General features: G+C 36.3%; 1 protein-coding gene across 9 annotated transcripts in view; it reads right to left on the minus strand.

The window, feature by feature from the left end:
• Positions 1-1,756: 1,756 nt before the first annotated feature.
• TRAPPC8 (trafficking protein particle complex subunit 8) overlaps positions 1,757-26,190 on the minus strand; it is a 56,904-nt gene continuing 32,470 nt past the window's right edge. For 5 of the 9 annotated variants that reach the window (XM_061994984.1, XM_061994983.1, XM_061994980.1 and 2 more), the window contains 16 exons: positions 25,460-25,654; positions 25,138-25,268; positions 24,029-24,103; positions 23,234-23,360; positions 21,983-22,140; positions 20,725-21,167; positions 18,994-19,141; positions 17,653-17,749; positions 16,837-16,905; positions 16,681-16,721; positions 15,354-15,539; positions 14,678-14,779; positions 7,760-7,807; positions 6,238-6,383; positions 4,647-4,736; positions 1,757-2,784 (listed from right to left, as the gene is read on the minus strand). In XM_061994984.1, coding sequence (XP_061850968.1) covers positions 2,550-2,784; positions 4,647-4,736; positions 6,238-6,383; positions 7,760-7,807; positions 14,678-14,779; positions 15,354-15,539; positions 16,681-16,721; positions 16,837-16,905; positions 17,653-17,749; positions 18,994-19,141; positions 20,725-21,167; positions 21,983-22,140; positions 23,234-23,360; positions 24,029-24,103; positions 25,138-25,268; positions 25,460-25,654 — 2,291 coding nt within the window. In that variant the 3' untranslated portion in view covers positions 1,757-2,549. Of the gene's footprint in view, positions 2,785-4,646; positions 4,737-5,660; positions 5,956-6,237; positions 6,384-7,759; positions 7,808-14,677; positions 14,780-15,353; positions 15,540-16,680; positions 16,722-16,836; positions 16,906-17,652; positions 17,750-18,993; positions 19,142-20,724; positions 21,168-21,982; positions 22,141-23,233; positions 23,361-24,028; positions 24,104-25,137; positions 25,269-25,459; positions 25,655-26,190 lie in introns of those variants that run through there. The other 4 variants (XM_061994987.1, XM_061994986.1, XM_061994981.1 and 1 more) reach the window with 2 other exon arrangements.

The raw sequence follows: 26,190 nt of genomic DNA on the forward strand, positions 1-26,190 counted from the left end.
TGCTTTTCATCATCTCTGTGTCCACACATGGGCACACATACTTTTCAATGTGAGAACTTGTTAGGGAGAAAAGTTGAGCTATCTCCACACTAGCTCCTCACCTTAACCATCACAAACTCTGTTCTGGCACATCAATGGCTACATTTCCAACTCTACTTTGAACAGCTTTGTGCTTTTTGCACAGCATAATGTACATCACCAGCAACGCATCACAAAGGATCAGCGTCAAACTGGAAAGAAAGCATTCTAATCATTACAAAAGAGTCACCCCTTGCACATGGCATGACAGCAGTCTGCTCTAACAATGTACCAACCATTAGCAGCTAGAATCACAGATACTACTTCTCAGTAAATTGTCTTGGAATATGACAAGTTAAAAACTTCAGTGTTTTTGTAAACACCACATAAGGAAAAAGGGTAAAAGGGAGATTAGAGTGTGAAGAGAAAGCAAAAGTGTGAGTTGATTGGGGTATATTCTTTTAGCTACATGACGTTGTGTCTACAGCAAAATCAAAGTCTGACATTTACAGGGCTGACAGTCTATTCTGCTGAACATTGCACTGTCAAGAATTCTCTGGGAATACTTGGTAAACATACAAAAAAGTCATGTCTGTACACACAGACACATCTCAAAACTGCTTATTGAAGAGGCCGATAATTTCACTCATGTTGAATAAAGCACTACACCAGCTCTTTTAGCTTCTTTCTGCATCATTAACTCACCGTAGCTCTATAAAAATTCCCCAAAACATGGAGAGGTCTTGCGGTATTTCCTTCAAGATAAACTACATAATGTGTCTTCTCACGGTTTTTGATCTAGATTACCTCTACTGGAAGTGGCAAGCACTGGCTTACTTAATTTGAAAGTTACAATCAGTGACAAGTAACACACCAGTCACCAGGACAGTACGGCCTGGTGGTTTTGTACTCAAGTCAAGCCTGTACTTCACAAGAGTGCAAATTCCAAATCTCAGGAGATATAACTTCTTACCAATCTCTGACAGGCTGAAAAACAGCAGTTAAAACTTCTGACTCATAATCTCACAAAACTCTTGTGGAAACATTCTCTATTAGAATACTGTAACTTGTGCCACTCAACTACTTGAAGAAGTCTTAAAAACACTTAGAACACCGTAGTCCACCGATGGATAGCTGAAGAGCATCAATAACAACTTCCATTCCCTAGGAGTGGCAAAACAGAGGAAAGAGGACAGGTGATAATGCAAAAGGAACCACTTAGAAAGAAGTCTTCCAAATCTGCCCAGTATGATACATGGTCACGTTTAATACGACTACGAAAGGGTTCTACAACTTCCCAGGAAGTTTTAAGGCCTGGAGCCAGTCACACCATTGTACTGAATACCAGTAAAACTGGAAACCTTGTCTAAAAAGAAAAACATGCATCTGAAAGCAAATGATTGTTTCATAGCTCAGTGTTGTCTTATGAAGTAATTGCCTTCAGCCACAAGACACAGCAGACAGTCAGAAGTAAAAATCCCCAGGACACAGCAAGGAATTGAGATTTCCCAGACAGCTGAGCTCTGGGGTTTGAACCTGGGAACATGGGATAAGGACTCAAAAATCAAATACGGCAGTCACTACAATTTCCAGCATTTGCCACAGGTTGCAAACAAGCCAGGAACTTCACCCCAAAAAAAAAGGGCTCGAAGGAAGGCAGTACAGAATATAGATACAGTATCAGAAATTGCAGATTGCTATAGCTGCATAAAATCAAGGAAAACAGGCCCAAAGTCCATACAGTGAATATGGTGTATGTTTTATTCTATTTACATTACATTTGTTATAAATATAATACATTTCTTGAAAATCTTGAGTAGCTTTTTTCTAAAACAGATCAATTGTTATAATTACATAATAAAGCAAGTGACAATCTCATGGGTGTGAAATAGTGCGTTCCGTGTTGAGATGAATGAGAAAATACTCAAACTGGTCAAAGAAATTGCTTTTGAAACACCTTAGGTGGGACTTGTATGTAAACCTTGAAAGGTCATCGTTTCCATAACCATGAAAACTCAAAATATTAAATTAAGAGAGAAACAGAAACAGATTTGAGATCTTCTTGAACTTCACAGTAAGGTTGGGATTTATCGTAACTAATGGCTTCAGACAGGAAAAAGTCAATAAGGATTTCTTCCTGTACCATACCCTAACACAGCCAACAAATATTAACACACCATGCTGGAAGTTCTAACAGCAGTCAAGCTGCATTTTTGACAGGGCGTCAGACATATAAATATGTTCAGATTTGGAGTCAGAGTATTTTGTGTTATTAATATCTTAATTACCAGAGAAGAAATACATTATAAAAGGATAAACATATTTTCAGTCCAACGTGCGTTGCATTGAGAAACAAATTGACAAGTAGTCTGAATATTTTACTAATTTCTTTCCTACACAATCTTTAGTAACAAGTTAGATGTTTGAGGTGCTATTTCCAAAAACTGCAGCAAAATGTCAACCAGCGATATAAGAAAAGAATCCCATTTATTTTGTCTTTTAGTGTGATTTTTTTTTTCCCCTGGAAGTGGTCAGATATTATTGATAATAATCAGTGCAGGCATGGAGTTCTGTTGATTTGTTTCATACAGCGTAACTTGGTCCGCTAGCTTGGCAAATACTCTGGGGGTTCCAAGATTATAGACACCTGTATGAACGAAGCAAGCTTTTAGCTGCAAGCTATAGACCTCCTGGCTTTTAAGTTGAAGCTTGTATTGTGTTTGTCCAAGCCATGTAAAGGATCCATGGATTTCTAGTGCTTCTGGGCTGAAAAAGAAGGTTACAAAGTTACTTTTCTGCATTTGAAGCATACCAGTTTACAGGATGCCCTGAACCTCAAGTTTTCCCAAGCTTTCAGAATGCACTGTGTGTTGGTTGCTAGCTCCTTACAATGAGATGCTTGTTTATGCTTTCCAAAAACTTCTTTTCAAAAGGCAGGAATCAGAAACTTAACTTATTACTCTGTCAGTCTTTGGATGCCCTGGTGCCCACCACCAGTTGTCTCTGATGACTTGGAAGCTGAAGAGTTTTTTACTGCTACAATAATTTCCCTTAAGTCATTGTTTTACCCACATGCATCATGCTTGTTTTCCTATACCAGCACCAGTCCCCTTATCTTTAAGGGATTAAGGTTTTTCTAGCAAGACAAAGTTAGGCTTTGAAAGCACAACAGATGCAATGATAAGTATAGAGAGAACTGTGCTTCTAATTTTACCAAGAAACTAAACAGCTTCAAAACATGGCATGTCTATATGTCCTCTTTCCTGCTACATCTATATCCACACACACACAATCCCATCTCCACAAACAAGTACACAGTGTGACAGAGTACTTAAGGTACCTTCGTACCTTATGAATCTTCATATCTACTCATCAGCTCCATTTAACTCTGGGTCCTTACTTTTTGACAAACACTTTTTAGTATTCTTTGACTCACACTTAACACACTCTTAACAGCAGCTCTCCCATTAGCTCAGATGATGCAGTACAAAACTTTCTAACATTTTTTTGGTTCTCAATAAACTGTACACTATAAACAGAACATTTATTATATATATGTATGTATAATGATGAAGTCCAATAAATTCCCAGTTTTTTATATAACTGCCATGTAATGTTAACAACAGACAAGCAATAAGATTGAAGTTGTCAGAGTTTTGAATCCCTACAGAAGGCAGTCTTGAGTCTGTCCAATAAAAGGGAGTTTAAATCAGAGTGCATGTCACAACTACTCAACATGGGTATACAGCAGTGTCTCTAAAGCAGTGTAACATGCTGGCTTGGGAGTGGGAGGTGTTTGGGGTTTTGTTGGTTTTCAGTACATTTCAAGGCACACGATTACACTATCCTTTCAAAGACATGTCTTAACACTGTTATGAAACATGATCATCTTGTGAAAACATATCTGATCACTGATCAGTTAAGAATGGTGAGCTATGAAGTAAAACCAACTTAAGTCTTCTGTCCTCTATTTCTGAACATATATTAGGCCCTGGGCTTTTAATTTTGTCCTCGCCTGGACAGACTTTTGGAAAGAGGCAAATGTTCCCCATGACTAAGCCTACCTCAATATCATAAAATCATAGAATAATTTTGGCTGGAAGAGACCTTTAAGATCATTAAGTCGAGCCTTTGTCCCAGCCCTATCAACCACTAGACCATTTCACCAAGTGCAACATCCAACTGCTCCTCAACCACCTCTAGGGACAGTGACTCCACCACCTCCCTGGGCAGCCCATTCCAGTGCCTGACAGCCCTTTCAGTAAAGAAATTCCTCCTCATATCCAGTCTGAACCTCCCCTGGTACAACTTCAGGCCATTTGCTCTTCTGCCTTGTGGCAGATTTCTACATTCATAGAAAAGATCTGCAGTTTAACCATTTGAAAGTCACAATTCAAGGTCTTGTCTTAGCAGTAGTCAGAAGCAAAGTAAAATTGAGCACTGACTGAAGAGTCTCATTTGACTCCCATTGGTTTGTATGACGCCTTTATCACTTCCCATTCTTTCAAAGAAAAACAGTACTGAAAAGATCCTATTCTAGATATTCAGTACAGTTGAAATGTTACAAGGCTGCCCATAACTGGGAAGTATTCTCAGAAAATATTTTTTTATTACCATTGACACATTACCTTGTTGTTTTATGCCGCAAATCTATCATTACATCTACAACAGCCTGGGAACAATTGGAAAGCAGGAGAGTGACAGGTACCAGACAGAGGCTGCAAAGAGAAACAGTTCCATAGTAAAGCAAAAGAAGTCTTACTCTGGATAGTCTTAATTATACTTCAATGGTTAAAATTAATTACAAGTAATATAAAATTAACGTGTAGTCAGTCATCTACTACGCAACAGTCAGTGTACACAGCAATATAATCATCACTTACATTGTCTAGAATTTCCTGTAGTAAAAGCTATTAAGGCAAATCGCATCGGATCAATTATGCCAAAAGAGGTTCCACAGTCCACTATACTGCTCTCTGAACCACTGTTTAACACATTTTGTCTAGGTACCCTTCTTCTGAACTGTCTCCTGTAGGGGAATTGCTGGCACTTAGCCTAAAGTTTTAGTCAGAAAGTGCCCAAACAGAACAGACAGCACATACATTTAACAGTGAATGTGTAAGCCTAATACAGTTAGCTGATATTCTTCAATGTTGACAATTAATATGATTGGTTGTATAAATAATGCTGCAGCATGAAAGATGAAGATGTTCGCAGGCAGCTACAGAAACTACTGTAGCTGAAACAGCTCTATGAATGCAACAAGTGATTTGTGTTGCTGGAATTCCTTGCCATTGCTTAGCTGTTTAAATATTCTAAACTTGAGTAACAAGAAAAGAACAATTAGCAACGGTAATGAGTCAATTATGAATTTGACACTGGGATAATGCACACTTTGTAACTATCACTAAAATATACTACCTTATAAAATGTTAAAATTACAGATCTTACAAAGAAATTTTTTTTTCTTTTTTTTGCAACTTACATACATTAACTGAAATTTTAGGAAGCATAACACAGTAGAGTTCTCTGATAAAAACAACTCAAACCTTAAAAGGTTTGAGTTGTTTTTATCTCAACCTTAAAAGGCACCTTTCTGTTTCAAATACAATTTATTTCATACCTGGAAATTCATTTCATACCTGGAAATGAATCCAGAAGGTTTTGTTCGGACCATTTTAGTTTTGAAAAACTCACAGATTTTACAGGCTCAAGCTAATTTACTTTAGCAGTCTGCTTTTTGACAGAGGTTAATTTTCATACTCTTCCAGGAGACAAGCTGCAGTAATCTAATCTGTTACCACCTTTCTTTCTGACATAAATCAGAAACACAGGCTGCTGATCTTGGCAAGTCAGATGCTGTAGACAATTGCAGTTCTATTGCCTTGAAAAGTAGCACTTTCTGTCTAGCTCCTCAAAGTAGTCACACTGTTTATTCTGACATAAAAATAAAACACAGAGGCAGAGTATTTCTTTCAGTAAGTTTGACAATCTTACTAGTTAACATTAAAACTGTTAGTGATTTTACAGCCATCTTCTCTTCATGAAATTTTCATTTTACCTATACAATTCTGAAGCAGTGAGTTTAGGAATTGAACACTATTTCACCCTGATACAACAGACTTACCTTTTGCGTCCTATCTTGCATAGCATCTCTCAACAGGATTTATGCCAAACTAAAAATATTTCAAAAGTTCCTAAAGAAAATGTTGCACGAACCTTTTTTGATTAAAAGAATGATTGAAAGACTCTGGATAATGAAGACTTGTCTTGATAAGATTAGAAAGCTGTTCTGGTGTTGGTCTTGCTGGTACCGGTGTGTTTTCTGGTCGAAAAAACTTTAAGAGAACCATTTCTGATAATTCCTGAAACACAAATTCAGAAGGACTGAATTCTGAATGAAAATATTAACATAAGGTACTGTGCAACACATGAAACACATCCTAGAAGCTACAATTTTCCATTGTGAACTATAACTCCAGGGAAATAAGTCTACAGCACCATGAAGTTTTTTCCAATGTGTTTTGTATTTAAGCACACTAGAGGAGGAACTGACATGATTTCTCTCTTATCATCTTTTGAGACAGTTTTCACAGCTGTTTGTGAAAATGCTATCTGTGCAAGTTTCACAACATCATGCTATTATTATAGTGGTTTGTCAGTGTGAGGTTTTATTTCATTTACACAGTTCCCTATTCATACAAAAAAAAAAAAAGTTCCATCACCTGGCCCAGGAAGCTCACATCAGGAAAGCAAATAGCCAAGTTTCCCAAAAGAGATGCAAAGCAAAGGAAGTTGAAGTTCATAGGAATGTGTGAACAATGACAGAATGATTTAATAATGCAGACTATCTTAAAAGTCAGAGACCAAGCTCTTGCAAATACAAGTTACTTTTGTCTCCAGCTGAAAGCCCAAGTCAAATATTGACAATATTTGGGTCTCATCCTAACCCTGTGAGCCAGAATCAATCTCTCAAGCAGAACAAATGAGATTATACAGAAAGATGCGACACGAAACAAGGTAATTTGATCCAGCACTACCGTAACTCTACCCAACATCATCTGTTTTGTAAATAGTATTGATTTGGGGTGGGGCTGCCTTACATTATTCCCTTAAGAATCTATTCTGCAAAAAGTGTGTCTTTAGAAGGAAAAAAAAAAAGAATATTCAGCAATAAGAGCAAGTGACTAAAAGCAAGTGAAAGACGAATTTAAAAAGTCACCAATAAGTCAGTCAGCACAAGTGTAACAAAGTAATACTATTTAAGGGTGATGGATTGTACCCTCCAAGTTGAAAAGAAATACTACAGGCAACAGAATCTGACTCAAAAATAAGACACACTAGACATTCGGCAATTTGTATGAACATCTCTGTCAATGTTTGCCTGTGCTAGCAATACCAGAAAGACATCAAACATTTACCAGGCTTGTAATTCTTTCTTCTTGAGAGTAGGGTTGTGGGGTTTATGTTATGTAATTTGAGAAGAAAAAAATTCCAGATTTTTCACAGCAGCAATGAAACGTATTTTAAGCAATGAATGAATTTGGTATTTCTGCCCTATCCTATCTGTATATAACTTGATGAAGATTAAAAATGTGAAACACACTGCCTCCAGAAATGAGATTACAGATTTCCATTTAAATTTCTTTCTCCTCAAATCACAGTCTAGCCAATTACTCATGGCCCTCTTCAAGCACATACCAATATCCTACACACTGTAGTTTGCCCTAGAGTCAGTTACCTGTTCCAAGTCCTCCCAATCAGAATTCCCGAGTATTTTTTTTAAACCCTACAAAAGATAAATATGAAGGTTTATCTCTACAGTCAAGAACATCATGAAATGCAGCAGGAATGTTTACTGTTGAAAACGCAGAGTGGTGTTAACATTTCAAAACTTTATAGCTCTAATATTACACCTCTATTGAAGGACTGGAAGGCAGTAAGATGAATCATTTACTGCCACAGAGCTAAATCTTAATTCCAGACAGCCTCTAGGTGTCTTTTCAAATTTAACTTTTCAAAGTGTAGGGGTTTTGTAATTGTGTACTTATAACAAAGGCTAAGACATGACACATAGGACATTATTCTCTTATGTAATGCTTCAGAAGAGAACTAAGCACTCCTGAGTGGTAATCAAGATATGCATACAAATCAGGGAGCTAGCTAGAGTCAGCTAACAAGAAATTTTAAGTTTAAGGATGTATTGAACTCCTGCCCTACTCCAGAGCTCGGGAAATTGGATCAAGGCAACAGAAAAAGGTGCCTGTATCTACCTGCACACCTGCACTCTCCCTCCAAAAATATACGCACCAAGCAGATAATAGCCTCAAAGACTTTTGGTTATTTACACCTAGAAGCAAAGTAAAATAAAACCAAGAATTAAACAGGAGGTATTGTATTTTATTGCTGAACTCCTAGAATACCAGCTCAAATAGAGTACTGCCTCAAAAACTTCAAAAATTTCTGGACAGCTCAACTCTGCTTGTTAACTGATTACGGTTCTCCACAAAGCCTCCAGAAATGCCACAGGCCCTGGTAGACAACAAACACCTTGTATCGCATACAAGGTCACAAGAATGGTTAAGTGACACCTTAACCATTTTTTAAAGGGAGTAATTTGACGGTCTCATCCATACATACTGGTAGGTATAGATAAGCTTGACTGGAAGAGACTTCATCATGAGAGGAGTTTGGAAGACCTGCACCAGGAGGAGGGGTGGGGGTGGTTAGTGTTATTCTTTTGGATCCTAGAGATGCATTTTTAGGCTTTTTGATTTTTAACTAGAAACACGTAACAGGCAGTAGCACCAGAACTACACTGTTCAAACCGCTACTTTCCAAGAACCACAAACTGCACAACTGGCACGAGGGAAGTTATTTCTATTTTTAGAAAGCTTTTTGCTGCCTAAAGCCAACTATAAAGGCCAGCTTCAAAGGAATATACTTACAGTATGCTTGTATCTAGTTTTAAGAGGAACATTCTCCACTTATTCAGGAGTTATAAAACAGATGGGACCTTGTTTTGCTACTATTATGAACCAACTTACATACTATCCCTACTTATACTTCAGAAATTGGCTATCAGTCAGTCACACATTTTAGGTACCTCCTGTAACTGTGCTAAGCTAAAAGTTGGAGAAGTCAAAATTTACACCATTGAAAGATGCATTATCCAATAGATGCAATAGACAGGTCTTCCTATAATACATTCCTTAATTTCTCAAAACGCACTTTCAAATTGGAAAGTTCTTCCCTTCTGTCAGATGGGTGGAAGTGATGATCTCTTCACACGCAGTCATTTAAAGGATTTTTCTACATGCTATTAGACAACCTTAAGTTTTCAATTTCAAAACCAATCTTCTCAATGACTGGGTCAATGTGCTCTTAAACACTCCATAAAGTGGTAAACCTCAATTCGATTTCCAAGTCGTATGGAAATTGAGCACATTCGCCCCATAAATCACAAGTTACACATAGCCAAGAGGATTAACAACATATTCAGTCAAGTACAAAGGACCAATATGCACAGCACTGATGAAAATCTAAGTGGAAAACTCTGGAACAACACTACACACATATAAAGGCAGAATATACAAAAATGTAAAGAACAAGAGTGGGACAATGAGAGATCCCAAGTGGCGTGTCTTCCTCCCTTTTCCATTTTGGAGATGAGAATTCACATTTTGAAACTTAAAACTGAAGTTGGTTGCCTTCACCATGCAACTCATCCATATTCACTCCAACTCCTAATTATAGAAATGACGAGAGTCATTTTACTGATTCAAGAGTATTTTACTGATACGCCAGTAATAATGCATTTGAAAGCACAAACACTATCATCAGCTTTGCAGTCCCTCAATAGTAAAAACAGCAGATAACTTTTCAGCTATTTGGAATACTTCATTCAAGACAATAACATAAGCCAGTCCTGTAAAATTGGTAAAGTAATTGGTACATTAATTCATCACAAAACAGAGTGAAAATTGTACACTTCAGCTCTTAATAGTTTCTTTCCCTTAAGAATTTTGCTTTCCCTTTATCAATTTGGTTTAAATAAAGTCTTAAATCCATCCAGCAATTTGTGTTTTATTCAAGTATCCCTTCCCATGTATTCTGTAAAAAAAATTCTGAACAAGCAGAAGTCACTTCCAGTAACTCACTGTTAGGAAAAATAAAGTTATTTAAACCCTACTGTCTCCTATCTCCCAAAAATTCCTACTTCCAACCAAAATATTGCTGCCTCACTCATCACCCACATTAAGAAGCTGTATTACCAAAACAAATTATCATCTCTGCATTGAAGCTGCCAAAAAGCTTGTATCCATGCTACATTGCATTTAATGGATTTTACTTCGAGGTAACACTAGTCCCATCCACGTGACAGAATGAGCAGCACATTTTGTGCATTCCTGAAGCACATCTGGATTAATTCTGCCTGGAATGCACAGGGGTGTCTAAAAAAAAAAGTATGCTTGGCCTGAAACACACTCAGGACACTTTATCTCATCTAGACTTCACTCAAAACTAAGTTTACACTCGCATACTAATGTGTTTCAGAAGTATGCATGCACTACTCCCAACATGCCAAGTGACAAGCTTCTCCAAGACTGCTTCTCACCTTCCATCAGCGTGAAGTCTTCACCTACCAGAAGCGTGGCAAACGCCCCAGCCCTGTGCTACTACTTCCATAGCACCATAATTACATCGTGCTTATCCTTTGGAATCTTTTTTATTGAATTCAACAGATCAGAAAAATATTAGAGACAGCAATAATGTTGATCAACAGCCCTGACTGTGAATGGATGGGTGAAGTATTTGGAGTTTTGATTCTTAAGTTACAGTAGAGAAGACAAGTCAGAATAGGTGTATTTCAGATGCAATTGTGAGTTGACTTTAAGTTAAGACAATCTGATTCCTGCAAGTAAGTTTCAGAAGAGAAACAGAACACATAGCAGTATAATCATCAAAAAAGACATTCCAGCTAATTTTTATTAGTGCAGCTCCTGCTACTTGGACTCAGCTACTGCTAACACATCTGTTTAAACCTATTCAATTTAATATCTTATGTGATATGTTACTTACATATTATTGGTATTACCTATCATTTTGTGGAACCATTTTTGTTTCTCTTTCAAGGAAATGAACTACATTTAGCTTTTCCATCTACCTTTGACAAAAGGCCATTTTGTCAAAAATACAAATGGAAGAAAGGATAGAAAGAGAAATGTTTTTGCTGGTATTCAGAGAGCTTTCTATAAGAAATAAACAAATGTTTCAAGAGAGTCAATATTCTTTAAGTGTTCCTTCAGCATACTATGTATTATGATTCCAAACTTCTACAACATAAAGATGTAAATAATCACATCACCTGGTAAGTGCACTGCGTCCAGTAACCTATGCTCAAAACCAGTGCTATTCAGTTGATTGAAAAAAAAAATCCTGTAAACAATCAAACTAACAAAAAACTGTATTCAATGCAGAAAACCAGTAGGCTTCAAAGGCATAGTTACCATTGGCATGGATGAAAATAGTTCATAATTCTGATTTGAACAGACATGGGAAGAAAAGGACAGAAATGCCTTTGAGCATCCAATTAACTCGCACAGTTTTACTGTTACTTTCTTACTTTTAATGTGGGAACATGCAGAAATTTTACCCAGAAAAAAAAAAAAAAGATTTTAAGCCTCTCACAAGACTCACTATCTCATGTTTTACAGAATCCCAAAGTTTTACTCTGATTTTATCAAATACAATGGCAAGTTATGCTACCAGAACAATTGCTTCCTGCTGTGTGTTCCATATCCCTGTTGGATGTATTACATCTTCCACAAGGAACCAAACAGAAGCAACCACCCCGTCCCTGTGTCTCACTCAGCCATCTAACAGCTTAGCTTAGACACAAGATAACAACGACTTTTTATCAGGTCACTCAACTATCAATCTACCAACAACTGCTGAAAAACTTAACAGTGCCAGTGACTACAGAGCTACTACTCTTCTACTACAGTGCTCTTACTGAAGCTTTGATTCCCTGGACAGTTCCATAAATCCAAACTAAACCCTTACAAGCTGGCAAAGATTTCATTTGAATCCTTCTGAATTTAAGTCACTAAAATTGACAAAGAAGCAGAAGCCAATCAATAGACAGAACTTCACCAAAATGTAAAGTAAGCTATCTTGATTTCTTCAACATATTTATTTTGATTAATTCAGCTAAGATTTGAGTCCTTTCTCTGGGAAGGGGTGGAGAGGCAGTGCAGAGAGCAAACTTGCTTATGTTTTTTTCATGTCTGTGAGACTGTTCTTGGCTGGAGATGGCCATGTTGCAAGTCACAAGAATTCCTTTGATGGTTGTAAGAGCATGAAGCAGAGGCTGTTCAAAGTCAAGAAAGTCACCAAAGAGCAGCAAATATAACACAGCAAGAAACACAGAGAGCAGCCTTTCACATCCTACGTGGCATCCTGTTCAGAATCTGCAAATAAACCTATTTTTTTTAGATCTGAACAGCCCTTTATCACTCAAGAACTTGTAACCAACATGACTTGGTAAAAGCATGTATCTCCATCTCCCTCTGCTGTCTAGACCACAGAAAACAATTATCTTTATACTGTCAGCACAAGACACTCATGAATAGTCTACAGGTCACAACCTTGCTTATGACTTGGAGAATAAATGTGGATTTACAGGAGAAACTATTGGAATGTTACAAGTCTTAAAACTGTATACTGAAAGTGTTAAGTTAGAAGTTCACATTTGCGATTTTTGTGCACAAACACCTCCTACTGCCCCCTCAGCTTTTCACTGCTTGAGTAACTTTCTGTAAGAACAATGTAATAGAAAGACAATATGCAATCCTCAATAGATTAAGTATAATATTTTCTCTACCTAGACTCATTTAATCCTGTTTTGGGGAACTTTTTTAATACTTAAATGTGGAGTGAATGATATCAACTGCTGAAAAGTCTCAAATATTTAATTTGTAATACCTTACCTCAAATCTCAGAGAGGTTTGTCTACTTTCCTCCTAGTATTAAGTGCCAATTAAAAAAAAAGTATGTATGACCATATGAAATTTTTGACTCCTTAGTAGTCCCAAGATTATAGGCTCTTAAAATCCAACTTAAATCTGGGCTTTCATTATAATGAGAACAGAGAACATAGACACCTCTTAAAAACAACCACCATTACTCTTCTACTAGATTTCAACTGCATCACCAAACAGATGAATTTTTGTTTTCAAGCAAGGTGCAGAACACTTCAAAGGAAGTATGTTCCTTATGCTGAAGAAAATAAATGATCATCTATTTGAATGTAGCTGTGGTTATAGTAACTGATGAGAAAGACTACAAAGGATGCTAGTATAGTAGCATGTATTCCTCAAAACAAACTGAAAGTATATCTGGATCCTCGTTCCTGCTGGTGATGGGATTCATTTTTGATTTGAAACTGAACTTGATGCAGACAACTGGAGTTCCAGTGTCCTCAACAAATGTAAATTTCTGCTCCTAGTATGTCTGTTTATTTTCAGATGCAGATGTGATTCATTACTAATATTTCTTCTGTTTGAGCCCACACATGCCAAGGGGGCTTTGGGGATGAGGGTATGTTGAGTGAAAAAATTCTCACACATTTTAACTTAATTTTTTCTGTTTTTCAGTACCAACAAACACCAGCCAGTTTATTAGCTGACACTATATGCCCCTTTCCATCTATTCCCATCTATTTCATTGCACAAAGAACTAAATGGAAAAGTCATCTTAATGATGTAAAAATAATTACAAAACAAAGTCAAGTGCACAACTTCAGAGTAATTCACTACTTGTGCTATAGCATGATACTTATAGAAACACATGTTTGTCCTATTAGACTTCCTTGACAAAATTAATGTATGGTACTATTTGCTAGAACTTTGACTAAGACGCAACTTTGAGTAAGAGCTCACTAAAAGTTACATGTGATGTTTGCAACACTTGTAAAAACCTGAGAAGAACAGCACCAAAGCAGGAAGGAATGGCAATGTACTGCTCAGCAGAAAACTAAACAAGTATAAGACTTTTCTGTTCTTTATTTTGCAGATTAGTCTTCTTTACATAGACAAATCTTGCAGGAGATATCCACCAGTTTGTTACAGACAAGCTATTTTCTTTGGAAAAAAAAAAAATCACACAAGCTAAAAAACTTCAATTAATAGCATATTATTTCACCTTGATCAATTCCAGTGGAGCTTTCAATGTCTTTTTAACTGCTTCAATGTCACCGCTGTTCTAACATCTTACACTAAATATCTTCACTTTAAAGTTGTGCATAGTAATAGAGTTTATTGAATTATTTATATAACACTCAAAGTTATAGTTAAATAGTGGAATTATTAACTTTTTTATGCAATAACTAACAACTTGGACTTTATACCATAAGTATGATCCTAGTTTTACCCTGAAATACTTGTATACTGCTCTTCTCTTCCTTAAGCCTAGCTATTACAACATAGATGACTAATCAATGTTGAAGTCAGTCAGTTTGAATTAGTTAGCAGTAAAATCTATCTGATGCTAAGACTACAAAAAGCATTCAAAGTCATTCCACTTAACTTACAAGAAAACATATCAAGTCTATTTTGAGAAAGAAGCAATTGTAAAGGAAAATTTCACACTCAATTACCTGCTTTTGAGGAAATGAGAAAGCCTCCTTCCCAACTGCAGTAAGTGCAACATGATGCTGGCCCTCCAAAATAAGCTGCTTGTTGTCTTCCACAACGTATGCCTACAGAATATAATATAAAGATATCTGTAGACCAGAAACTATCATAATCTTCGCAATACAGAATTATTTTCTCCATAAGTGGAAGATGTTGTACTGTTCAAAACCTAAATATATATGTCATGCTAACCTTTACTTTATATGTATGCTTTTAATTTTGAAAATGTAGCCAGCTGCTGAAGTTTAGACTGCCAATTTCCACTACTTCATATTTGCATTCTGGTAAATTAGACTCTCTCCTTCAAAGTACACTGGGTCAATGTTACAGTTCCATGACAAAAACAAACATTAACAAATCTCTTGGTCTAGTATTTCAGAAATTTCTGTTTTAGTAGTCCAAATTAAAAGAACTGGATGCATGCAAAGTGATGTAAAACCACTTAAGTGTACTGTAAGAATAGCTATTAAGACTGTCTTTGCTGCTTGACACCATTTAAATTCATTTGTCTCTTTTTAGAAAACAGTTCATTCACAAACTTTATATGAGTATACCTGAAAGTTCAGGTTGCCATATTAATTACTTTCCAGTGGTCATATTCTGTGGGCAAATTTCCACAACGGCCACTATCATACATACCTTCCACAATACAACGATGTTCAGATCGACTTCACTGCATCTTTGTATCAATCTGACTGTCTCATCAGGTGATAGTTTTGCAGGCCTTTGAGATGCATGAGTATGAGATTGCACATATGTTCTTTTAAATTCGGAGGACAAGCTTTGGAAGAAAAAGTCTGCACAGGGACTGGCTGAACTTATTATCTGCAAGAAAAAAAAAAAAAACCTCTTAGAAAAGGATAAGCAATGACACAAGTTAAGTGTAACAGAGCTCATCGTTGCAGTATATCACTTCCGTTATCTTGCTTTGCTTCCTTTTGCAAACCTACAGGATGCCACACGTCTTCATTTCCATGCTTGCCCTGTTCAAGAGTGCTCCTACCTCATGAGCTAAGCTAACAGAGAAATAGAGCTATAGATTATTGGAATAAAGCTAAAACTACAACCTTGGAAACAGAGGCTTTGATTATTACCACCAGACAGCCCCCTGTGATATATCAAGTGTAGGGTTAGGGTTAGTGCATTACTTCAATTTACATGCCTATAAAATGACAAGGCAGTAAGTTTTCTTTGGCTTTTAAAAGCTGGATACTTACATGGAAAGTGTAAAACCAGAACAAAATCAGCAATCTCACGTCCAGCTAACTAAACTCTCTATGCTAATGTTTCTGATCTGGTGCAAGTGCCTCACTTTACTCAGGTACTGGAAAAGCATTTGCTGTACCAAGATCATTTGCTAAAAGGACTTTTCACAATACGTAAACGCTTAACAAGTTGGAGAGCACAGTAGTCTAGAATCGTAAATTAAGAAAAGAAACAGACTCTTCAAATTTACTGAAACCTACTATAGTAGTTTTGAAATTCTAGTACCTATATTCATTAGAGGTTTCCAGATTATTTTTTGGGTAAGCTGTAAATATATTTTTATTAATGTAAGGTAAAACTGATACATTTTCTATGTAGAAAAACAACAGAAAAAAAGAATCTGAAATCCACAGATCTCTACTAGAAAACCAGAGGGCTAGGAAATATTCAAAAGATCTAAGGAGATGTAAAGGAAAAAAGAACATAGCAAAAAAAGTTAGCATAGCAAAGTGCTCCCAAAGCAGCTCAGTTGTGGAGTTGGGAACTTAAAATTCCTGACTATCCACTAGGTTGTGTTTCTCTTTATACAAAATAAAGTTATCCTAGAGGACCACTGGTTTTGATATGTAAAACTCAACTTCCCAACTATGAAAGCACTGTTCCCATTTTTAATTTTTAAAAAAAGCTTTCACTATGATACTTGCACAGGACAGGGACACCTTGCACAAGGCAGAATATGCAGTTGTACTACTTGACCTACCTGTTCATTTCCAAAGACAATGTCTGCAAATGTGTAATTTTCTAAGGAATAAAAAGAGAAGGCATTGTTTCAGCATCATGAGAAGTCACAATTTCATCATACAGCATCCAAAGTGTGTTTTCTTCAAGAAGGTACCACATTCAGGAAAGAACCTACCTTCTGAGTTTTTGCATCTTACTGCTTTAAAGCATAACTTCGCTCTCTCTCTGCTAGCAAGTTTAGTATCTGAAAGAAAAAGGTAGAAAGATTTTTTTCTCCCTCAATGTTATCAAAATCCTTCCTCATTCACTGTCAGCCTTTAAACTTTACAACTAAGAAACACACTGATGATACCCAAGAAGCATAACTAATCAAGCAGAGCAATTGCACAGTAAAGATGACATCTTCTGCAGACTCTCCATCTATGTCTAATGTAAGAAGTGAGCCATCATATAAAAAGGAGACAGGAGAAATTATGTACTAATTAAGTACATAAAATATCAGCATATAAGTAAAAATAATATTCATTAAGACACAGTAACAGCACTTTTCTTTTGCCTGGGACAGTTAGCTTTTTCAAAAATTAGCAGCTTGTATTAGCCAAGCAAGACACATCACTAGCTAGCAATTGTCAAATATTCTGTTGATCGGTCAAATTTAACCCTGATATAAACAACTGAAAGTAAAGGAACACTGATACACATTTCTTGTGAGGCAACCCAGAGGTTCATCACAGACATGGATCTACATCACAAAAATAACTGACCCATAAGTTAAGCCCAGTTTTAAAATTAACGAAGTCTGAAAGTCATATATAAAGTCAATATACGTTTCTTAAAAACACTCAACAAAAGAGAGGCTATAGTAGTCTTAAAAGTAACAGAGTTTCTAGAAATTAATTATTCCGAGAGTCAGATTCAACTCATTGTAAGACTAATTGTTCTTGTGAGGCAGAGCTAGACTTGCCATGTCTTGGGTGATATAGATACAGACCTTTATCTTCAGTGATGTTAATAGATTTTTGAAGCTTCCAGTGCTTGCTATTACTTGAAACTTGCACTATATGAAATTCTTTAACACCAGACTCACTCTAAGAAGGAAACAAATATTACGAGAAATAAGGTCAATCACAGTTGTGATGTTTTACATCACAAGGTGAAGATTCACTGCAAAGTGACACAGGTAGAATCTCAACTCATTATCTGCACCATCCATAATACAGTACTAAGGAGAGGTAAGAACAGATTTAAGAACCCATTGTAATGTTAAACAACACTCCCAGCTCACAGAAACTTCCAATTCTAATAGATAAAGTCACACTAAGAGGAAATAGAGATGTCTCAGAAAAATACCCACAAGCTAGTATTTTAGATTAAGATAGCTGTAATAAAAACCTAGGCTTTTAATACTGTACACAAGGCCACTTAGTATCTAAGATTACTTCAGGAACATCACTAGGTTATAAATTCCAGAAATCCAAGAAGTTAAAAGTAACTTTTGGGGTTGGTTTCCTTTCCTGGTAAGTGTGAGGTGGTAGTGAAAAATTCGTTCTCACACAAGGTTAATCTGGTTTGAACTTTATAAAACATTTCTTCCTCCTCGAGGAAGTAGTGGACATTATTCACTTTAGTAGTTCAAGTTAAAACAGTGTGCACATTTTTAAAGCAAAATGACAAATCTGTTCAGCAATTCCACTACCAGCTAAGGGTCTAGGAATTCTATATACAGAGGATGCGATCACCATGCTTTGTGGTTGACAAAAAAAAAAAAAAAAAAAAAAAGGAAAAAACTTAAAAAGTAAATTGGTGGTATGAAAATCTGGAATATTTCCAGCTTCTTTGCTAAGCCAATAGATCACAGACACATCTGTATTTAGATTATAGTTGCAAAACTGTCTTTCAGAGTTTGGTAATAAATGTAAAAGTAGAAGCTTCTTCCAAATTAGAGCTTAAATTTTGACTCCACATTAGCACCAATTCTACCAGTGTTTTCACTGAAAGTTTGTAGAGGAGCAAACGTTGTCTCATTCAGAATCCTTTTGAAAGTTGTCATCATCAACAACATTCAAGAATTTGGAATAAATTTTTCTAAAAAAGACTCAGAATTACAGTACTATAATTTGCTTTGAATAGAGACAGTTATAGCAGGCTTCCACAGAGATTAGATCTAACTTACAGTTGGAAAGAGTACTAAAATTAACAGGAATGATTAAATATGCAAGGTTTCTTTAGCGTTTGCAAAGTAGTTTTAAAAAGACCCATTATCCACGTCCTTTCTACTGGTGACACACATCCACCAAGCTTCAGAACACTATTATTATTAAAAATAACTTACAGTATTGATATTTTCTACATCCACAAACACCAACATATTGTCCCCTCTGCCTTCTTCATCTTCAAGTGCATTACTTCTGCAAACAGTAGCTCGAATATGCAGAGACCGGCTAGTACAAATAACTGCAGTGTGTCTTAATACTCTATGACTAGGAAAAACCAAAAACACATTCTGAACAAGTGGACTGCTGTCCAGAATCTCTCAAAAAATATTTAACTGATGTCATTCAGTTTGACATTAGACAATTAATTTCTTTCAACAACTTAAGATAAACTTCTCTTTTAAGCTTCCAATCAAAACTATGTTATTTTGAACAATCATGCTGCATGGGTAGGTGCTGTTCAAACATGCAGTCTCTTAACCAGTTTAAATACTTGAGAAAAAGGTTCACATATAACCATGAAATATTTCAAATATGAAACAACTGGCACAGTGAAAACAGAGACACATGTACTGGCACTGGGTTATCATTAAGCTATTTAATGCTACCATGTGCTTTGGAAAATAGCATTTGAGTAAATAAACCATAAAAGGCCCATTAGTTAGTCACATCTCCTGAAAGCACCTCTCCTGCTCACATGTCCCATTTACTGAAAATCATTTAGTGCTAACACCACTACCTTCAACAAATCCTCCTGAACTGAAAATATTGGAAGTTTACTTCTAGAATCACCACTAGTCTGCCTTTTTCCAGACACAATCAACCTCCAGAACAGTAAGCTCTTTGTTAAGGTTATTTTCCTGTTTTTCTAAAGATCAGTAAACTTCCCTTCTTAGGCACTCTCAAAACATACAAGTTTCTAATAGAAAAGCTTTGTGTTACCATAACTTCCACTTGGGAACCTTAGAAGCATGTAAAATTTCTATTTGTGCTACCTCCTAAAAATGCAATCTTGTTTGAGGAGGGGAAAATAAATAAATAAATAGATGGCTTCTACTTCCTTTAACGTTTATTCTGTACATTGTGATGTATCAGTTTTTCAGTTAATCTTCAGACAGATAAACAGATGTCTGTATACTTTTGAAGTGGCACAAATTAAATCATTTTTTGAAAACGTAAAAGCTATGCTCAGTCAGCGAAGAATATTGTTAACCAAGAACACTTGAGTTCCCATGGAAACTTCAATACAGTAGAGAACAAATACCTTTTCCAAACAATCATCTTCCATTTCTGAAACACCTCACTTTCAGAACATTATGAACTCAGAAGGTAAGTTCTGTTCAGGTGGGACTTGGGAATAAGCAACACAAAGTCAACTTGCTACCTTTCAAGTGAAGTTCAAAGAAATTACCACGTATTAGCTTGTGGTGTTCAAACTTAATTGTCCACTGTCTCAAGATGGTCCAAAAAGGAACCATACAACAGCATGGAAGGCAAATTTGGTATTTAAACTTTCCAAAGAGGGTAATTTTCATTTCACTTTTTAGCAATGAACAAAATCTTTTGTTCAAAGTAGGTAAGATCGGGTTATAATATGCAGAAATGAAGTCATGTTTTTTTCCCCTGTGCCTCAAAAGGATATGCTTCAAGAAAGACTAAACAAGAACAATCTGTATTAACATTATTCCATTATCTGTCCTTCTATTAATTTATTACAATAATTGCCACATTGATGGAAGCAGTGTAGGCAACATAATTTCAGATAAATATTAGGTCATATAGGAGAAAATAATTATCACTTCCAATATCAGTCAACAGGCTACTTTTACATTAAGAGGAGACAGACTTACCACATCTTTGAGTGTCTTTTAATACTTTCATAGTAAAACAAAAAGTTAATTTCATGGACACCTTCTTCATCTGGTCCCCGTAACCACATTGGCAGTTGCACTGAAGCCCCAGGAAGAAGAACAGCATCAGGAAGTGGGACATGTATTACTTCAGGCTGCCCTCCTGTGCCAATCCCAAAGTCTACAGAAGAAGCTGAAGATAGCAGTGCTGTACGCACAGAGGTAGTATCTGTCACAACAGTTTTGTAAGCACTACAGTTTTCAGAAGCTGAAGGACTTAGTGGTGTCAGAACAGCTGTATTTCCACCAAAAGTAAAAAACTCTGGATGCTTAGACACAACCTTCAGTGCAGTAAGAGGACACTTGCTTACATTCACAAATTCTACATATGCTTTTCTGATTTCTCCACAGAGAAGCCCCGTAGGAAAATTTATAAAGAAAACCTGTATGGGAGAGAGGAGGAGAAAAGGGAAAAAAAACCCCATGAAGTCAAGTTATGTTGGTTTTACGCCCATTCATATTTAAACTATATTGCTCACTACAGCTTCCTGAGAAGGAAAAGTAGAGAGGCAGGTACTGATCTCTTCTCCCAAATCTCCAGTGTTTGGACACATGGGAATGGTTCAATGCTGGACCAGACGAGATTCAGACTGGACATCATGAAGCATTTCTGTGCTAAGAGGGCAGTCAAACACTGGAACAGGCTCCTAGAGAAGAGGTCAATGTCCCAAGCTTGTCAGTGTTTAACAGGCATTTGGAAAAATGCTCTTAATAACACACTTTAACTTTTGATTGGGCCTAAGCTGTCAGGTAGTTGGGACTAGATGATTGCTGTAGACCCCTTCCAACTGAAATTCTCTATCGGACAGAGTGCTGTCATTAACCAGTTAAACCATTTTAACAACTCTAGTAAGGAAAACCATTATGTTTTAATTAAACAAGTGCAACTGCTACTCTAGATGAATAGCAAGACATCAGAAAAAACCTTTACCTGTCCTCCCTCACCTTGAAATTTGGCTACAAAACCTGTTGCCAACTAAAAATCTAATGGAAATATAGCAATTTCAGAAATATATTAGCTTGGAGGCTTCAAGTTTCACTTGGAAGAAAAAAAACCCAACAATACACAAAAATGTTTGGCACTGACAGAAATTAACTGGAAAAATTCAAAGTCTAAGACTTCAGTCCCTAGAATTACATTTATAATCACCAGATTCAGCTATTTGCTCAAAACTGCCAGTAGAAAGCAGTTACATACCTCCAGCAAAGGCATTTCTTCTGTAATAATGGGATCTAAACGTCGATCAGGTCCATATTTAATAGATGTTTTCTCTTCCTTTGTGTTATTAAGTCGAGGCCCTTGGATTTCTAAATCTTGTCGCCCTCGTACAGATAACCCATTGGAGACAAACTTTCCTGAAACAATTTTTTTAAAGTTTGGAAACAAACTTTCCTGAAACCATTTTTTACAGTTCGATTATATTTCTTTAAATTAATTCTTAACCTTTTTCTGAGGAGTGATCCAAAACTCCCTGTCCAAACTCAAAAATAATTTTGATCTTTTATTATTAGGCACATACAGTGTTCATTGATTAAGCAGCATGACTGACAAAGAACTATTCAGAGCTCACTGCCACACAATTCATTCCTATTTCAAGTTCAGGCAGTTGGATAGCTATTGTTGTGAACTTACTATGCCCTTTAATGGCTTTAGGACAGGGAGAGGCGCGTCACAGAGCAGGAATGTGATGTATTTATTTCATTTCCTAACTTCTGTCATACTGGAAAAGGCACTCAAAACATTTTTATTTACTTCAAAGACAGGCAACTACTCCCCAAATGCTTTTTATTCCAAAGGTTTCCACTTCATAGATAGCTAAGCTTCACTACTTCTTTCAGACACTTTCAAACATGTGGTTTAATTCCCATTCCCTCCATAAACTGTTTTCCCTGTGAGTGTGTCAGATGAATGACTAAAACCAGATCAAGTAACATGCAATTAATAAGCCATTTATATGTTAATATAAAGGAAAGGGAACCAAAATTAAATCAAGAAGCTAAAAAAAAAAAACAAAAAAAACCCCAGTCAAATTTAAATTTAAGAATCTATAGAAAGAATTTCAGTGCAACATTTAGACAAAAGCTGAAAGCTAATGAAGCATAAAGACCTAAAAGAAAAACAAATGGCCACGGAGTTAATGAAAGTTGTTAGGTTCAACGTGGCATGGATGGAATATTTAATTTTTTTAATTGTTTCATAATTTCCAGATATTCAAAAGTAACAATAAATACAGGTTTGGAAGAGGTTGTTTCATTTTTTACAGAATTCCTACAGACACCAATTTATTTTCTTCATGTTCCAGTAATTTCCATTGTTTCTACATCATTACCTTAAGGAAGTCCTTGCATCATGATAGTCACACATCAAACACTATTATTTAGTTCAACTTGGCAGAAGCCATATCTTCCCTTTCCAGAGACACATAACTTAAGGAAAGAACACACTTACCTGCCTGTAATCCAACAGAGGGATCCATTCCATCTAATGTCACAGCACCCTGAACAGTGCCAAGATTATAAACGACTCCCAGAATATGTAGCTCCCCTGTTTGATGGGGAAAGAGCTTTAGTCTCGCCTGTGGAAATATGTTAAATTTTTGTTGTTGTTGCTATTAGAAAAAAAAAGTTTTATTACATTTAAATGTCCAATTGTCAAAGATATTCACAGCTACATTTACTTTATAGTTGTGTCAGATGTAACTGCACACAACTACAGGTCATTTACTGTATTAAAAATGCCACATACACAGAATTTACCAAACCAGTCCATAGCTGACAGATGCCCATTACATCAGGAAAGAGTCCTAAATTGTAACAAAACTGAACTTTAAGTGAGGCAGAATCACAGAGAGGTTTATGTCGGAAAGGACCTCTAGACGTCATCTTGTCTACCTCGCCTGCTCAAGTAGGGCCACCTAAATCCAGCTGTCCAGGATCACAGCTTTTAATATCTCCATGGATGGGGACTCCACAATCTCTCCAGGCAGCTTATGCCCAGTCACATCCCACTAAAAAGAAAAAGGATTTCCTGATGTTCAAATGGAGCCTCCTCCATTTGTGCCTACTGCTTCTTGCCCTGCCACATCCTCCCTTCAAATATTTATACACACTGACAAGATTTAGAAGCTACAGTACTTACAGAAGATGTTGCCGATACTGGAAGTTTAGCATTAATTTCAGATTATAACAAGTCTAAAGTTCAACACTGAAAAGACTACCTTTAAAAACAAAGTATAGTACTTACCACTTTTGTCTCCTCACTATTAATTAGAAATTCTGCTATTGCTTCAGTTCCTATCATATCGTCATCATGCGTTCCCTGAAAAGAAAGTTTTTCAGATACCATTACTCCTAGGCAGAAAAAAGCGCCATAAATATTACTTCTCACACCTCTCCTAAAGTGTTCAAGAAAGTATACTAACTTCAAACTACACAGCACCAGCAGTTGCTGTATCCTCAGCTTCTCAGGCTTCCTGAATTGAAGAAACAACTAGAGAAGCTCAGTAAACATTTACTTGAAAGAAATTTAATACTTATCACTATAGATTAGAATCATTCCCAGCCAATTTCAGCAGCACTCACAGAAGTATTTATTTCATTACAGCAGCAGTTCAGAACATAAGAGAAAGTCTATAGTAATCCCTGAGACTTACTTATAACCCTGGCAAACACTTACAGCACTTTTAGAGATCACTATATTCCAAATGCTTGTGGCCACGAAACCAAATTATTGAAGAACTCAATATAACAATCAGTATTAGAACATATTAAAACCTTAAAAATACGAATGTGAGAACAGCCCTTCAGAGGGAAGTTTTGGCAGTATTAGTTGAGGTGTTAAATTAAACAGTAGTAAGTAGATCATCTGAAGTATTAAAGACATTAATTTTTAATACAATAAATTTCCATTTTTCTTTTAATCAAGATGTCAAGATGTTCCTGTGTCACAAAACAGTTTTTCAGAACATAACTTTTACTACATACTGTAGCTTCAGTAGCTTGAGTAAGAAAAATGTATTTGATAATATACCTATTGACATTGCAAAGTGATTTCCACTGGTCAAGGCCACTACGCCTCAAAATAGATACACATACAATGAAATGGTGGAAGTAAAGCTTAGCATTAAGCTTTACAACACTTGTTACAGTATATTTGTTAATTTGTCTGTTTTGTGCCCCATGGATCTAGGAAAATCTAAACAATGCATAAAGAAATTCAGCAACTGCTTTGTTGTTTCTATTTATTAATTTACATTTAAATTGGCTGTTTTCATACTACAAAACTTTGAAGACAACTATATACTCGATAACTGTATCTGTTTGGTTTCAATTGAAAGATGAAGTTTTCCTTACCGGCTCTTTTGTTTCTCCATCACGCTTTGCATTGAACTCTTTAGGTTGAAACTTCCACAGCAATGAAAGGTCAGTCAAAAGAAGTGGAACTTTCAGAGGGTTTCGGAAGGACACTTCTACAGTTATTGGTTCTATTAAAAAGGGCAAGAAGGCAATGACAACAGGTTATCTCCACCACAATAAAATGATTCACCTAACTCAAGGCATTCTTGTGCAAACAACTTGCACAACAACATTATTTTAAATCTACAGTAATACAGGAAGTACTGTACAAATTTATCTAACTCACTTTCTAACTGAAGTCTATAAGTCTTAGCTTTACCTTCTATCACAGCAAGTGGAAATCTAGAGTTATCTGAGTAGCGATTTAAACAGAACTGCGTCGGTTGAAAGGTCGAAGGTATCATTCCTTTATTTATCACAGAAACAATCTGCTCCTCGAGTTCCTTCCACTGTTGTGATGATTCCGAGTCATACTCCTGATCCAGACTCACATGCGTAGCTGCCTGCTTTTCACCTAGCACAAGTAAGGTAATCTTAGAAGATAAGAACAGTGGCATTCAACAGTTTCAACAGAAGGCTGCACTGGCCATTTGGTAAGTATTATTAAAATATTTTAAGTTCAGTCACTGTCATATTTACACGACAGTTTATTTCAGTCAGTGAATTGTGAGACATTTTGAAATACACAGAACATAATATCAAGGATACTTTGGGTATGCTCCTATTTGCAAATTGTGGCATTCCAAAATTTTGGCATGTAACATGGTATACTCAGCTTACAGATTATGTTCACATTATGACAAACTACAGCCTCAGAATACATCCCCAGGTTTACATAAGGATTTCCACTCAGCTTACTTTACATTCAGGAATTAAGTGTTTCAAACATTTAATCCAAGAGAAAGTGAAAGTAAATTCCTAACGTTAGCACTCGCATATAGCATTTGCTAAAGCATTAATAATCTGTTGAAGAAGTTCATTACAGACTTGCATTGAAGCTTTCCAGCTATGAAAAATAGTGGAATTCAGCACATCCACATATGCAACGTC

The sequence above is a fragment of the Colius striatus genome, chromosome 4 (genome assembly GCF_028858725.1).
Source record: "Colius striatus isolate bColStr4 chromosome 4, bColStr4.1.hap1, whole genome shotgun sequence".
NCBI classification, from domain to species: Eukaryota; Metazoa; Chordata; class Aves; order Coliiformes; family Coliidae; genus Colius; species Colius striatus.